This window comes from Pundamilia nyererei, unplaced genomic scaffold (genome assembly GCF_000239375.1).
Source record: "Pundamilia nyererei isolate P.nyererei 1_Seehausen unplaced genomic scaffold, PunNye1.0 scaffold00158, whole genome shotgun sequence".
NCBI lineage: Eukaryota > Metazoa > Chordata > Actinopteri > Cichliformes > Cichlidae > Pundamilia > Pundamilia nyererei.
Window position 1 is genome coordinate 359,576 of NW_005187559.1, and position 14,898 is coordinate 374,473.

Genomic DNA, 14,898 nt, shown 5'->3' on the forward strand with positions numbered 1-14,898 from the left:
CCCACATTCTCCCTCCCCCTCTGTTTCCACCTCCCTTCGGGTGCAGCTGTCACATGATCTAGTCTAGTGTGAAATTACTCCCATCCCTACCGTTCCCTCTGTCTTTCAGAGCCTGAAGATATTTTTTATTTTTTTTTGGAATACAACCCCTCCTCCCTGTCTTTCTTACAATGGCACTCATCATTATTTTTATTACTTGCTTCCTCCCTTCTCTCTCTTTTCTCGCTTCCTACCCTGCTGTCTCATCTCACAGGTGTAATAATCGTACTCAGTGTGTGGTGGTTGCGGGGTCAGACGTGTTCCCAGACCCCTGCCCAGGGACCTACAAGTACTTGGAGATCCAGTATGAGTGTGTCCCCTACAGTGAGTACTGAGACCCTGTCACACCTTTCCACCTCCCCGCCCTCCCTCACCCCATTCACCGCCCCTCCCATCCTTCCCTGTACCCTCACCTGAGCCTCTCTAGTCCTCTTCAACCCCCCCACCCCACCCCGAACCCTAAAAAAAAGATGACATTCTTATACTCACTCATGCTCACTCGCTCTCTCTGGATTTTCTCAACACAGTCAAAGCAAAACAAGACAGACAGCCATCCTCACCTGCTCTCTCTGTCTCTCTCTTCTTTCTCATACACTGCACAGGCACATACACACCCACACTCACAGAGCACTAAACCTTTTTTCTTCATCGACAGATTGACGCACCAGTAGCTGAGAGGGATTTTCACATGGGGGAAGGTGCTCCACAAACACAGGGTCCGATAAGCACTTTACGCACACCCACAGCAAACACGGGGTCAGCCCTTATTGGCAATCACAGCAATGTAACGCACACCGCCGCACACTCATGCACTGATTAACCCAGGGGCAGGCGACTGCCTTTATCTGGTGCCAAACACCTTTGCTGTCCCTCTGATTTCCAATAAAAATTAAAATTGGGCACAGTGAGACTTTAAGGCAGGGGGTGTTGTGTGTATACCACACCTCACAATAGGAATGTTAACACAAACAGCAAAGGGCTTATTTTAGACAACATGACCTGGAGCTCCACACAATTTAATGTCCCCATGGTAACGGCTGGCTTCCTCACTGCTTTGCTCAAAACTATGTGGCAGGTGTGACTCTACACATGCCCACACACACATACACGCAAGTCTACCTTACACTTGCAAAAAGGGAGGGGGGGAGGGGGCACCGTTGCTTTTTTCTCTCTTCTCTTGAATCTTCCATTCTGAGCAAGCATGCACACACAAACAAGAGCACACTCACACCGCCAAAGGAGCAGACACAGCAAGGATTATACGGTGATGTGTTGATCCTCACTCATGTGAAAATCTCCGCTCAGTCTCCCCTCCTCCCTCTCATGTATTATTACTCTCAGCATTGATCCCCTCACTGTGCAGGTGCACGTGGCTGGAGGGGAGGAGCAGTGGCGCTCCCCTCCACTTGGCAGACGCAGAATTTGGGGTTCAGGAAAGGGTGGTGGGGAAGTATGAGAGTGTTGTGTCAGAGGGGTGGAGGACAAGAGGACATTACTGGGGTGGGGGAGCTATTTATTTCTCATGATAGGGTGTGGGATAACTGTCTCTACTTTTTCCTCAGGTGCAGTTGAAGTGAACCACAGGATCAAGACTACACCAAGCTGCTAACTTCCTTTTCTTTTCCTCTTCCTCACCCTCCTCTTTATCACTTCTCTCTGAGGACTCCAACTCACACTCGCTTTATTATTTCTCACAGTCAGCATCACCTCTTTTTTTAGCCCTTCTTCTCTGTCTTTGACTTTCAATCTTCACTCCACGGTCTTAAATCTTTATTCTTTGTCCTGCTACGCTTATTCTTCCTTTATTTTTACTCTCTGACCACCAGTTTGCCACACTAGCTTATCATTCCACTCTATCATTTTTCTTTTGCTGTCCCTGTTATTTATTTATTTGTATTTTTACAGGTACAAATATGCAAAGCATCCAGGGTTTTCCAGGTGCCACTTTTCAGTCCTCACCCTTCCTCTGCTCAGTGCTATGTGCACTTAGTTTAGCTTATGAGAGACTGTGTTGACTCAGGTTGCGGCTAGAGTCATATATGAGAAGGTTGGTTTCTTACATTGGGTGATATTTTCTGGTGTGGATTTTATTCATAGCCTTCCTAGTGGTAATAAGAGTTCTTCTCAAGTGTCCTCTACATTTGGTTTCCCTCTCTTCCAGTTGATATTTGTGTTGGCTATATTTTTTCCCTCCACACTGATATGACTTTGCTTGTTAGTCCTTTAATAGTCCTGTGGTGTTGCTCGGTTTCCTGCATTGTCCACAGAGGGTCAAGGTAGCATTACTTAGTTGTGCCTGCTTTCCTCTCCTCATGCATTCTAACCTTGTCTTTTTCCCCCTGACTGCACAAGGGAGCTTGTTCTCTCACTGCAAGGCAATCAAAGGGATGATTAAATAGCTGCTGACTTGCATTTTTCCTCCTTGTGTTTGGGGGGAAAAAACTTTCTTGATTGTGCCTGAAGTATGGCACGACTTAGAAAATTGGAAGCTGATCCTCCTATGATATAAAGTCTCGCTTGTCTGAGGTGACAAAGAAGAGCCAATTACCCCTGTCCTCTGCCACTCTCCTCCACTGGAGAAGCAAAAACACTTAACTTGCGCACCCTCACAAAAATAGAAACACACGTGCGTACACAGGCGATGCACGCTACTCAAACTCTGCAGGCTGCTCTATGTATTTGTGCTCATCTGACAAACTAAATACGACCTGACACATTCAGACTCAGAGCTGGAACTGTTCATCCCAAAACCTAGTCACCGTCGCACCACACGCCACTCAACTCGGCCACTTTTAATTACCAGGAGAGGGGGCGCGTCGCTCTCTTCAGTTCTGCCTCAGCAGAGATTTGTCAAGATTAATTGAATTTGCTGCAGCTAATCGCTCTGGTAATGCCCCATCATTTATGTCTGGTTGGGATTGCTGGGCACTCTGGTATCATCTAAACCTGACACATGGTTTTCATTGGTTGTCTTGACAAAAAGGTGAACAATTGAGAGATGATATGTAAGGGCTGTGTGGCATGGCAGCTGAGATGGTGTGCAGCCATGTTGATGGCTACGAGCGATGTTTGCTTTTGACAGGGTCCTCTGTGTGAGAGCTGTGTTTCCAGTCACCTGAAACGGCACGGTGACAGCCAGTGCTGAGCTGACATACGCACACACCTCAGCTGGCAGAGCTCAGACAAGGGTCTTGCACAAGTATGTGTGTGTGTTGCTGTGCGTGGGACTGCCTTGGCAAAATACAACAAACCGCCAACTAGTCAAGTCATATCTCATCGAGCCAAAAAGCCCTGCAAGGCCGCCCAGCCGTTGCCACGTAGCATTGTTTTTGCCATCCGGAACACAAGACGACAAAATGGCTCAAATGAACTCTCATTTCACACTGGCACAGCCTGCCGTAGCCTGCTAGATCCCATTAAGACATCACAGATCCATGGATACAACTGCAGGATGTGTTTACTGCAGTTAAACCCCTACACTGCAGTTTTAACATAGATGTACGCAGAGTTAAAATAAATCTATCCCACGAGGGAGCCCTTACCTGTTCCCGCTCTTTCTCCAGAACACTGTGCTACATCATTATTGATTCCTAATGCTCCCTATTGGGATTATCTATGCTAGCCATGCCAGAGCTAGCAGACCTTCTCTTGTGGCTCTTTTGTTTCTTCAGCTTTTATATATCTGGTTAATATGCACAGTGCAGGTGGCTGTACAGGCTTTACAGTCGAGAGTTTCTTAGCTTAATTTTATATCCTCCAGTTTTTCCATTTATATTTTGGTACTCTGCCGCTGTTTCACTTTATAAAATTGATTCTTCCCCACAAATGTATTCAGCACTGCCTATTCATTACAAGACATCACTTTTTGGACACAAAGCCGCTGGAAATGATAGTTGACTTGTCGGAAGGAGTTTGTCAGTCGCAGGAATAATGGCATTGTAATATGACAAGTTTTGAGGGGAGGAGGGGAAACACTTTGATGTAGCTGAAAATGAAATTCTATTAATATGTATAGGGACACCATTAGATGAGTGGCTCATACATGTCTGGTGAATGAGAAGCAGGAAGCTTTGCTCGGGCCATGGAAAGAGATGGCTCTTTACCGTGAAAAATGCGAAGTTTGAGAAGGAGACAATAGGAAGGGGCCGAGGAAGAAGAAGCAGAAGAGGACACGCTAGAAGGAGGCCAAGTGTTCCTGCAGTGCTTCAGCAATATGTGTGCGTATTTGAGAGCGTGTGTTTTAGCTGTACTCATTAGTGTGGGAGTAATTGATAGGGTTGTAGAGAGCGCTGAGCGGAGTGATTAAGGGGAGAGGACAGTGGCTTATTTCTCAGAAGATCCCTGAAAGAGAAACGTTGAATGAATCAGACAAACAACCAAGGTGGCCTTAAACTAACCTCCAACTCACTGTGAGGACAGTTTGATGAGTTTCCTTCTCCTTTCTCTGTGTTTATGTGCGTGCGTGCGTGTGTGTAGGCGCGTGCGTGTGTGTGTGTGTGTTCTTAGAAATCTGTAAAGATCTTGTGTGTGTCGTTTCTTTGTGTCTATTTTTCAGGACAACCAAGAATGGAAGAACAGTGTCAACAGAAGTCTTCCATCTTCTTTGTTTTTAGTCTTTTTTTTTTTTGCAGCATTGAAGAAGTTTCATTCCCCTCTCTCTCTCACTCACTCTCTCTCTCGTTTTCTCTCTACATGTCACTGCATCATTTCCCTCCTGTTCTGAAAAACATACACAGTGGTGCATTTATAATATTGTGTTTAGCACAACAACTTTTTAAGGACTGCAGTCTCACACTTGCATGAAGAGCTGAGCTTCTGCAGTCAGTAGAAACCTGGAACGTGGAAAAACTCTGTATATTTGAATTCTGGTGTCCTCATCTACCCCCTGCAGCGGTTTCACAGAGAGGATGAAAGCTCTGGATGCTCTGTGGCCAGTGTCAGCCTCCCCCAACCTTGGAGCTAATGATTGCACTCACAGTTGGTGGCAGGCATGTAACGTGCCTTTTTTTTTTTCTTTCTTTTTTTTGGTCCCTGCCCCAGCATCACAAAACTTGCACTAGTTTCTTTGCCTTGTTTACCCCTCTAGGCTGAAAGTGGCTTCCACTCCCCAGGTCTTCGTGGAGGTTGTTTGTCCAGTTTGATCTTGGCATATGATGATAAATGATCATGTGGCTGCTGATGCTGATGCCGCCTCTGCCGAGGTGCATCCCCCACACAGCTAAGGCAACCGCTGCTATCACTCTTTTCTCTTTTCTATTCTGTTTGTCTTTGTAAAACTCTCTTTCTCTCTCTTTTACCCTCTCTCTTGCTATCGCTTTTTCCCCCTATCTTTACGGACAACCCGGTGAGGTGTCGTGACAATTTCACAGCGCTCCCCGGCGACTTTCCACGACACATACATGACAATCACGCTCACAGCGGGGATCCACCAGCCATGTGGCTTTTGACACGCGTCTTTCTCGAGACATTAGAAGAACAACTCTCACGGCACTGGTGCCTCAGCAAACATGGAGAGAAGCTGAGTGCTGTAATGTGAAAGGCGGAGCTGAAATTTTTGCTTGCTTCTCCAATAGTCCCCAGCTGCTCGTGAACCTCCCTCAACACCCCAACACAAGCAGACTCCTACCAGCGTCATGGATATTGAGGGAACCACGCCTTACCTGCCCGTGTCAGCTAAGGCCTCAGTGTGACTCAACACACCAATCTATTGATTTGTGTGTGATGAGCCCGCTGTAGATATTTCTCTCATCTCTCTTTTGTGTCTGCCCTTTTTTTATTTTCCCTCCCCTCCCCCCCGACTGTGCCTCTCGGTTCCTCTCTGTGTTTCTCAGGCGTTACACTCTGTCAAGCCCTCCCTTTCCCCTGTTGTTTGTTCTTTTTTTCTTTGATGAGCCAGTCTCGGCCAGGCAAGCCAGCAGCTCCCCATTGATTAGATGGTCGATGGGTTGAGTGTTTTTGCTGGCTTCTATAGCAGGCATTCTGACTCTGTAAATTGAGCAAAGCCAAAAGCACCGCTTTCTGTAGATCAAGGGACCGCTCTAATGTCAACACAAACTGCGCTTGGAGAGAGTGGAAGAGAGACAGAGATTCAGCGATCTCTCCGAAGATAACCGGTCACAGATAGAGGCATATTCATCACCACCTCACCATCTCCCATTTCTCTATCTATTTCTCTGCCTTCTCTGCTCCTTGCTTATTTCCACAGCAGAAGACGACTGTTGCACAAAGACGCCCGTCTCACTTTCTCTCTCCGCCAGGTTTCTGAAGCTGCACGAGGGCACGAGGGAAAGCAGGGCTGCAGAGAGGGAGCGGTGTAGCAATAAGATGGGTGGAGGTGGGGTCGAGAGTTTGTGGTTGGGGGTGGATTGTGTTGTTGGGGGATTATTGATAAATCTGAAATGAAATGGAAATGGATTTAAACCCAGGTCAGGCCATTTTCCCCTTCTCATTTTCCATTTGAGCCATCCTTTCTCTGAGTAGCCAACCATAACACAGACAGATAACTTGCTTTAAAAAAAACAAACAAAAAAAAAACAAAAGAGAGAGAGAGAAAGGACAGCGCTTTATTTAATCTCAATTTTCTCTTTTTTCCTGCACCTGTTTTTTCTTTCATTCCCTTTACTTTCCCCCCCTTTCTCTCTCTCTCTCTCCTTCTTACTGTCTTTCTCTTGTATCTTTCTATCTCCTTCTGTCTCCTTCTTTCTCCTTTTTTCCGATGCTTGAATAGAAGTGGATCAAAAAGGTAAAGACCACAATGAACATAACAACCACAGCTCGCCCCTTTCTCCCTCCTCCTCCTCCTCCCTTGTCTCCCTTCCTCCCCCATATTCCCTCCTAACCCAGCACCTTGTGTAGTGGTCATGTTTGATGTTGATATCCCTCCCTTTTCTTTCTCGATCTCTAATCGTCTCCTTTGCTCCTCTCTTTCTATCTCTCTTTGACTTGTAACCAAAACTCTAAAGTCCTTCTAGATTTCCTCCTTGGTTCTGATGACACCAGCCTGACCTGCACTCATGCACACACAAACACATGCACAGACAAAAACACACACACACACAAACGAAAAGAAGCATCACAGAAGGTCAGTCCCGTATCTAAGAGAGATAAACGAGAATTTAACATCATTCCTTTCCTGTATGAAGAAGCACATCTCAGCCTAAATGTACAGACAACATGCATCTGTGTCATTTCATGGATGGCATATTTTCCTCTTTTCCCATCCTTTTTAGAAACCATATTTCATATTCACTCTGTTGCCTCACACGCCTGACAATAGAACTGTCTCATTATTCAAATCTCATATATTCGCATTTCGCAAGTAGCTGTTCACTCATTTCGATATTTCAGTGTATCTGTCCCTACAGATCTGAGAGAGAAAAAACACGTTCTCCTCTTTCTCTTCACATTATTCAGCTGCTCTTTTTTTCCCATGCTTTATCTCTTGCCTTCTTTTTTTTAGTTTCTCAGGACAGATTCAAAGTTTGCTGTTGTTGAAATCTTAAAGCAAAACAAACAAACAAACAAAACAAATCTGTTAAGATAACAAAGTAACTTGGCAAAGTTGCTGTCAGATCATTGCCTCAGTGTCCCATTTCCAGGTACTTCAGTGTCCTTCTCCCATTTTTCTCTGCTCATTTTTATTTAATCACGTTTCCATTAACTCCTCTTCTCTCACTACCCCTTACTTATAACACATTTTCTCCATTGTGTTTCTCACCCTTCCTTTCTCTTGTTCTCTTCCCACTGCTTGGTTTATCTCTCAGATCACATCTGACCATCACAGGCAGCTGCAGGCTCTTTTATCTTGTCTTACACTGCTCTTCCTCCTCTTCTCTCTGCCCTCTCTACCTCTTTGCAGACTTTATCCCCGCCACCTCTCTGTTTTCTTTATTGCACATGCACAATAAACTTGTCTTGCCCTCCCCTCCTCCCCTCCTCCACCAGTACATGTCCACATCAGTCCATCCCTTCCATCCACTTCCTTATGTGTTCAAGGAGAGGGGAGGAGATGGTGGAGGGAGGTGTATCTCCCGTAGGGAGGGCTTCGGCTTCTCGTAATGGCTTCTCTGATGCAGCCGGGCCTTGCCGCAAGCTCTCTTAAAAAGCCCCAATCAGCATGGCCAGGAGCCACAATCAGAAGCTACTAAAAAGCAAAGATAGACCTGGCACGGCACACATCAGGTAGAGAGCAGTTTCCATGAGGCTGTACCCTCCCCCCGCTCTCAGGTCCCCACCCTTCTCAGCACTCTCTGAAACCCTACTTACATCTGTCTCAGCCGTTTCCCTGCCTGGCACCGTATCTGGATCCATATGTTGGAGGAATTAACTCCTTTAGAGGCTACCATTACCTGGTTTATGGACTCCTTTGTCTGTTGTGTCTGTGGTTTTCATTAGCATAGATCATTGTCACATTTTTCTCTCACCGCAAGCAGCCATTTTAGCTCAGTCTGCTGCTTGCAGTGGAATAGAAAGCGTCAAAACCCCCCTCCTCCTGCTTCCACCTCAACCAACTGGTTCTATTTATTTACTGCTCTCCTTCCCACTAACACTTAAATACATAACCCTTTCCCCTGTCTGCCCTCCTACCCATGTCCACTTTATCCATCTCTTCCTTTCTCTGTGCGTGGCTGAAGTAATATTCCAAAGTTGTGTTTTGCCCATGTCTGTCACAAATAATCTTTACTGATTCATCCGCTGATTGACAGATTGGGTTCTTGGGTTGATGACTTGTATCTCTTGGTGTTGATGCCACTGTTCAATGAATGTCCACCACACTGTCAACCTACCTATTATGAGGCAATTTTATGACTGTGTCGGCATTAGCCGCCTCTCCCCTCCTATCATTCCCTCTGTCTCTTTTCTCACCCTTTTTGCTGACAGTCGAGCAGCCCAACAACCCACGTCATTGTAGTATTTCCTTTATGACAGGACCAAACTACTGTCTTTTCTTACCCCCAGTTTGTTTGCTGATAAAGGAAAAGAAGCAGTTAAAGGAAGCAGTGTTAGACTGCTGAGCAGTATCCCAGTATCACCGTGGAGGGTGGAGTTGGAGACCATCTGAGGACCATTACTTACACAAACAACCCTACATGTGACTTAGAGAAGTGAGAGGGAATGAGTGAGAAACCACTGCATTGTGTGACAGGAAAAATACAAAGAATGGCTGTGAATGGCAAAAGGGAGGAAAAGTGGTTGCTATAGAGACGATGAGTCAGGCAGCATCCCCTCATTAGGAATGACCCACCACACACAAGCACGGTCATGTGACCGTGGCAGCGCAGACACTCTTTTCAGTGGCACAGGGAGAAGATTGCGAGGATTGACTGTACATGTAGAAGCCATTGCATTGTTAGAGCCAAAGAACAGAGACGTGAGTGAGTGAAGCAGCTGGTCATGAATACAAAACACAGCGGCTGGTTTCAGGGCTGTTAGGGAGAGACAGTGTGTCTAGGAGACCTGATTCAGAGCAGAGGGAGGGTGAGGGTAGGTAGCAGGCTCGGTTAATGTTTCAGCTGTGCAGGCTTGTTGTTTCCTTACCTCTCAAGCCTCAGTCAGCTTGTTCTGGGTATGCCCCTCTGTTTTCTACAGTATCTGCTGCCTGTATCCTTTGCAACCTCGTCCTGATCAACTTTCCTGTCACTCAGTGTCAGCTTCACGCCATAGAAAAGACTTTGCTTTCAGTGGGTGCTATCTCTTGCTGTAGCCCTCTTTTGGTCTCAGTGAAGGGTATTCTCTGGGGTGAATGTTTGGGTTGATAAAGGTTCAGTTTGATACCTGCCTCTTCAACTGTCTGGATAGTGTGTACCTGCATGCATTTTTCTGAGAGCGTGTGTGTCCTCAAGCTTCATGTCTGTGTATGCTTGTTGTTGCTGTACTGTGTTTTTACTCCCAAAACCTTACGCCCCTTATAGTCTAAAAGGAAGCGGAAACACAAGGCGAGCCCCTCCCTTCTCTTTCCTTATTTTTCTCTTCTCTCTGTCACTATTTGTCACTCCTCAGCAAATTAACTCACTCCTAATTCTCATTTCACAGGAAATAACCTATTTACTCTCTCTTACTCCACTCTCTTCTTGTTTGCACACACAGAACACGCTCGCATCCTTCTTCACACTTCTTCTCTCTTTGTGCTTCTTTCTTTCTCTCTCAACATGCATGCCCACCCACACAAGCACACGGACATCCACATACACACTGAGACACATCTACAAACACTTATGGGCTAATGAATGCACCAACATACCATCAGGAGACTCACTGCACTGCACACTCATGCGCACACACTAACTCTTAAAGCCCATTAACTTGTCCAGCATGGATGCGGGTTACCATGCCATGCTCCATCCTGCCCCCTGCTGCCTATTTACTGCACCTGCCAGTAACAGGTGGGGGATTCAATTAGAGCAGCACGCTCTCAGCAGTCAGTCCTGTGAGCACGCCATGACTGTGGACTGGACTGGGCAAAGGCTTGGGCTAGCAGAGCCAGCACAGCCCTCAGATCCCTCTAGGTAAAATAAATATAGATATATATAGTGGGAATAAAAGCACCCACAAGGACACCACTTAAGAAACAGCTGCCAACTATTGGCAGGGGGTGTTTAGATCATCAAAGTCAGACATTAACCATCACCATGACGCTGTCACATCGAGCGTTGAAACAGCATGCTTAAGACAACGAAAATGAAAAGTCTAAATTTAGCCTAAAGCTGTCAGCGTTCACTTTTAATTGTGTTAACAGTCGATCACAAATGGGTGAGAGACACTAATGGGAGAAATTCACTGTCATTTTCAGGAAAGTTGCGGAGCTTTCATCACTTTACACTCCAGCCTCATATTGACATGTAACAGCTGACCTGTGCCTCCACGGGAAAGGGATTATGGAGATAAATAGTCAGTTATTACAGCAGCATTTCCTAGTATGTGCGGTGGTAATTGGCACGCTAGAGTATGATAGCTACAGCCTGGGTTTTAATCCTGATAAGGTAAGTTTCATTAGCCATCTGGCTAGTTTATAGGGTAAAGAAGTGGTTTTGTCTTCGCTGCCTAGTGACTTCATTGGGATGATCATGACTCCAAGATTTCCATCCTCACCCAAACAAGAATTAATCTATTTATCTCACATAATCCCAGATGGCTCTACTACAGCTAACCTGATCTAGCCAGACTAGGATAATACCTAATCTCAAGACTTATGCCTAATGCTTATTGCCTAATGCCTAATACCTCATTCAAACTGTGGACATAATAGCCTATTGTACTATACTCTACAGCTAGATTTTTGCTGCTCTGGCTCCCAGCTGCTACAATTCCCCTTCACAGTTAAAAGGAGCGAGAGAAAGGGAGGCAGAGCAAAAGAGGCAGAAAAAGCTGGTAAACAGGAGAGCAGTCGGAAAGGCTGAGAAGCGCAGGCCAGAGTTAATGAAGCCCCCTAGGCAGGGTTTGCAGGGTGTGAAGCGTGGCCACTGTTTTTGTTTGCCTTGTGAGTGTGTGAATGGGTGCGTGTATATGTGTACCTCATGGCCTGTGTATACAGCCTAAAGGCCCTTGAAGAGCCCCTTTGACACTGAGCCCACCCAACAGTCAGTTCATTAGAATAAACTGACGCACACTGATTGTACAACAAAGCAGAAAAAGAGTGGAACGTGGAGGAGGAAAGCAAAGAATGACAGTCAGAGAGAGACACTCTCTGCTGAGCTGCAGTGTTATTGGGGTGATGAGTCCAAAAGAAAATAGACTACTGCCAATTTACCCCATGGCTGGAAGGTTAGGTGCAATAATGAGCAGAATCACATAGTATTTTTGGGAGAACACTTTGGTGGGCACAATTTATTGAGAGTAAATTGTATTGCAGACAGTAGCTATATTGGAGACATAAATGATTCTTGTTCTTCTCTGTCTGTTACCTGCAAGTAATAAAGCCAGCCGTGACTCATCTCCACATAAGTCATCTTCAACCAAAGCTCCAATCTCAAACCTTTCATTACTGTCTATCGGGGATTTTAATATGAATGCTTGTATAACAACGGATTAAATTCAAATACAAGAGAGGTCAAAGCTGGTATTCACAGGTTGTATACCAAAAATGCTAATATGTAATGTGCAACAGAAAACAGTTGGTTGACATTTAACATTTATGATGTTAATTCGCTGTTAAAGCCAGCGCAATTTGATGATAGCAGCAAAGGTGATTTGTGTACCAATATAAACTGACTCAACAGCATAAATCCAGTAACTAAGATATATTTAGTCTTAGCTCTTGCTCTGTCCATCCATCCATCCATGCATCCACCCACCCATCTATCCAGAATCAGTGTTATTTTGTGACGTTATTTAAATTCCATCCACCCCCATTAACTTGTGTCACTCAGTCAAGTGACAGTCCAACACATGTGCTGCTTCTGTGTGACTATAAAGCTGTTACCCTGTGGAATCCAAAAATTATAATTTGGCCTCATTCTGATGTATATATATATATATATATATATATGTATGTATATATGTATATATGTATATATATACATTACACATTTACACTGTCCTCAGCTCGACTGCGCCTTCAATTTCACTGTAATATGGCAACAGGGATGGATGCTTGCATGTCTTTTAATACTTACTTCTCTATTAGGTCATCCTTTCTGTAACAGTAGAGACTAGGCTTACATGTTTGTTTTTCTTTGTCCTTTATTTTACCTTGAGGCAGAGTTGTTCCTGGCTTTGTTTATGGGTCACCTACATGCAGAGCCTTCCTTAATAGAGTTTATTTCTCTATTTACAGTACCATTGCACTTTTAAGGGGATGTCCTACTTGTGCATAGCTGTTTTTCCCTCCACACTCATTTTTATCTACTCCGATGATATTTTACCCTTCGCAGCCTTTGTTTGAAAATATTTTGGAGCACAGTGCCAGATTAACCATTGCTCTCAAAAATATTTTGCATATTTCAGTCACCCACATTCATATTTGCAAAGCAAACACCTCAGGCATCAGTACTTTCTAGCAAACATTTTGGTTTGACAGTGGAGCATGACAAGCTTCCCTCTTGTGAAGAGTCTGTATTCAGTGTTTGTTTATGCCTGACTTTGACTAGATTCGTGTTTGGCTGCCAGTCTCAATCCCTGTTGGACCTCTCAGACAGAACAGGCTAATTCCTAAGTGGTCCAGCACCACAGAGCACCATCCACTATCAACAGCAGTATGACAGAAAGCAGAAAGAGACGGCTGGATTTCCAGAAGCCTGAAGTAACTCCTCCATCTTACTGTTGTGATTCCCCTCCTGCACCAGACTCCATGCAATATTCAAGACAGTTTGAGCCTCGTCTGATCCATCACTCTAACAGTCACTGTGTGACAGTGCCTGTATGGCTTGTGGGTGTGTGCGTGCATGTTGTGCACCATCCTTGTGTGAATTCCAGTGTCTGTCTGGTATCCATGGGCTCTTTATGTCATCTGTTCCGAGTCCAGTTAGGCCTAAGATGTGTTAAGTCTTTAGGTGACCAACCAGTGTCCGGTTCTGTTGTAACCCCAAGCAAAAGAGACTTCATAAATAAACCAGTGGGGAAATGTGGCAGGCTCGTCAGATGTTTTATTCTGTAGTTCCACCAACATTCTCACTCTCTTGCCCTCATGCTTTTTTGTTTTCTATTGCTGTGATGTCACTGTGCCGAGGATGCCAGCAGCTTTCCTCATAGATAACCAGACACTCCCATTGGTCCCAGGGTGCTCTCGCCATCCAGCAGGATAACACAGCATCAACCAGCTAATTTATAGCAGTCCCCTGTGGGTGACCTCCACCTGCCTGAAGTAGACTTCCTCAGTGTGTGTGTGTTTGTGTGCACTTGTTTGTGTATGGATGGTGTGCAGGGGTTCCACTTGTTTTTGTTTGCGTGTACTTGCCCGTGTGGAATAGACTTTGTGTCTGTATTTGTTTGTGTGGAATATTTGTGAGTGGGTGATGTTGAGTTGCAGTTGCAGAGGAAGGGAAGGCCTAGCCAACCTCACATCTTTACCCCAGGATACTTTTTTTGTTCTTTGAGGTATTACTCTTGACTGAGAGCCAAATTTGAGTCCTAAGAAAACAAACTCCACAATTACTGTTTTACCACCCAGTGGCAGAGCAAAGAAACAGAGGCCTTTGGAATAGAAAATGCACAATCAAATAAAAAGTAGGCCAAGATAAATTAGATTAGAGACTACATTTAAACTGCGGCGGCAGCCAGAAATCTCCCATTTATCATATCCAAATGGTTTCCAACCACAATGCTGAAGTTCTACAAACGAGCTTTTATGTTTTCCTTCATTTTAAATCTGATAATGTACCTCACCTTACTCCCCTTTTCCCATCTCTCCATTCTCCCCCTACTCTTTGTCTCCTTTTTCATTCTCAACTTATTTTTATCTCCTCGTATCTTTCTCTCGACCCCTCCATGTCTTTTTCTCCTGTTCTATTTTCAATGGTCTTTGGCCTTTTCCCATTTCCTCTCTCCCACCCCTCCCACTGCCTTGATATCTTTTATTTCTTTCAATGCTCTGTTTTCATTTTCTGTCTCTTCCTTTTATTCCCTCTTCTCCTCCTCTCTGCACCAATGCTTCTCTACTGCTCCAGTATTTGTGTGTCCGGGGACACTGCTGCGGGTGCAGGTGCCCAGCTCTCAGCAGGAGGCAGAGCATCAGGCGGGGGCATGGTGTAAGGACCCGCTACAGTCAGGGGACCGTCTGTACGTCATGCCCTGGACCCCCTATCGCACCGACATGCTGTATGAGTATGCCTCCTGGGAAGACTTCAAACAGAGCCGAGCCACCACCACCTACAAGTGAGTGCGCCTCCCACTGTCTTGGATGATCAAATGGCATCTGCTGCGGTA

The 14,898-nt window shown here is 45.2% G+C and overlaps 1 protein-coding gene across 2 annotated transcripts in view; it reads left to right on the forward strand.

The window, feature by feature from the left end:
* The window catches only part of adgrl1a (adhesion G protein-coupled receptor L1a), a 96,232-nt gene that overhangs the window by 53,437 nt on the left and 27,897 nt on the right, over positions 1-14,898 (forward strand). Inside the window, exons 4-6 of one of the 2 annotated variants that reach the window (XM_005745365.2) lie at positions 254-363; positions 6,767-6,781; positions 14,640-14,847. In XM_005745365.2, coding sequence (XP_005745422.1) covers positions 254-363; positions 6,767-6,781; positions 14,640-14,847 — 333 coding nt within the window. The remainder of the gene's footprint in view (positions 1-253; positions 364-6,766; positions 6,782-14,639; positions 14,848-14,898) is intronic. The other variant, XM_005745366.1, reaches the window with a different exon arrangement.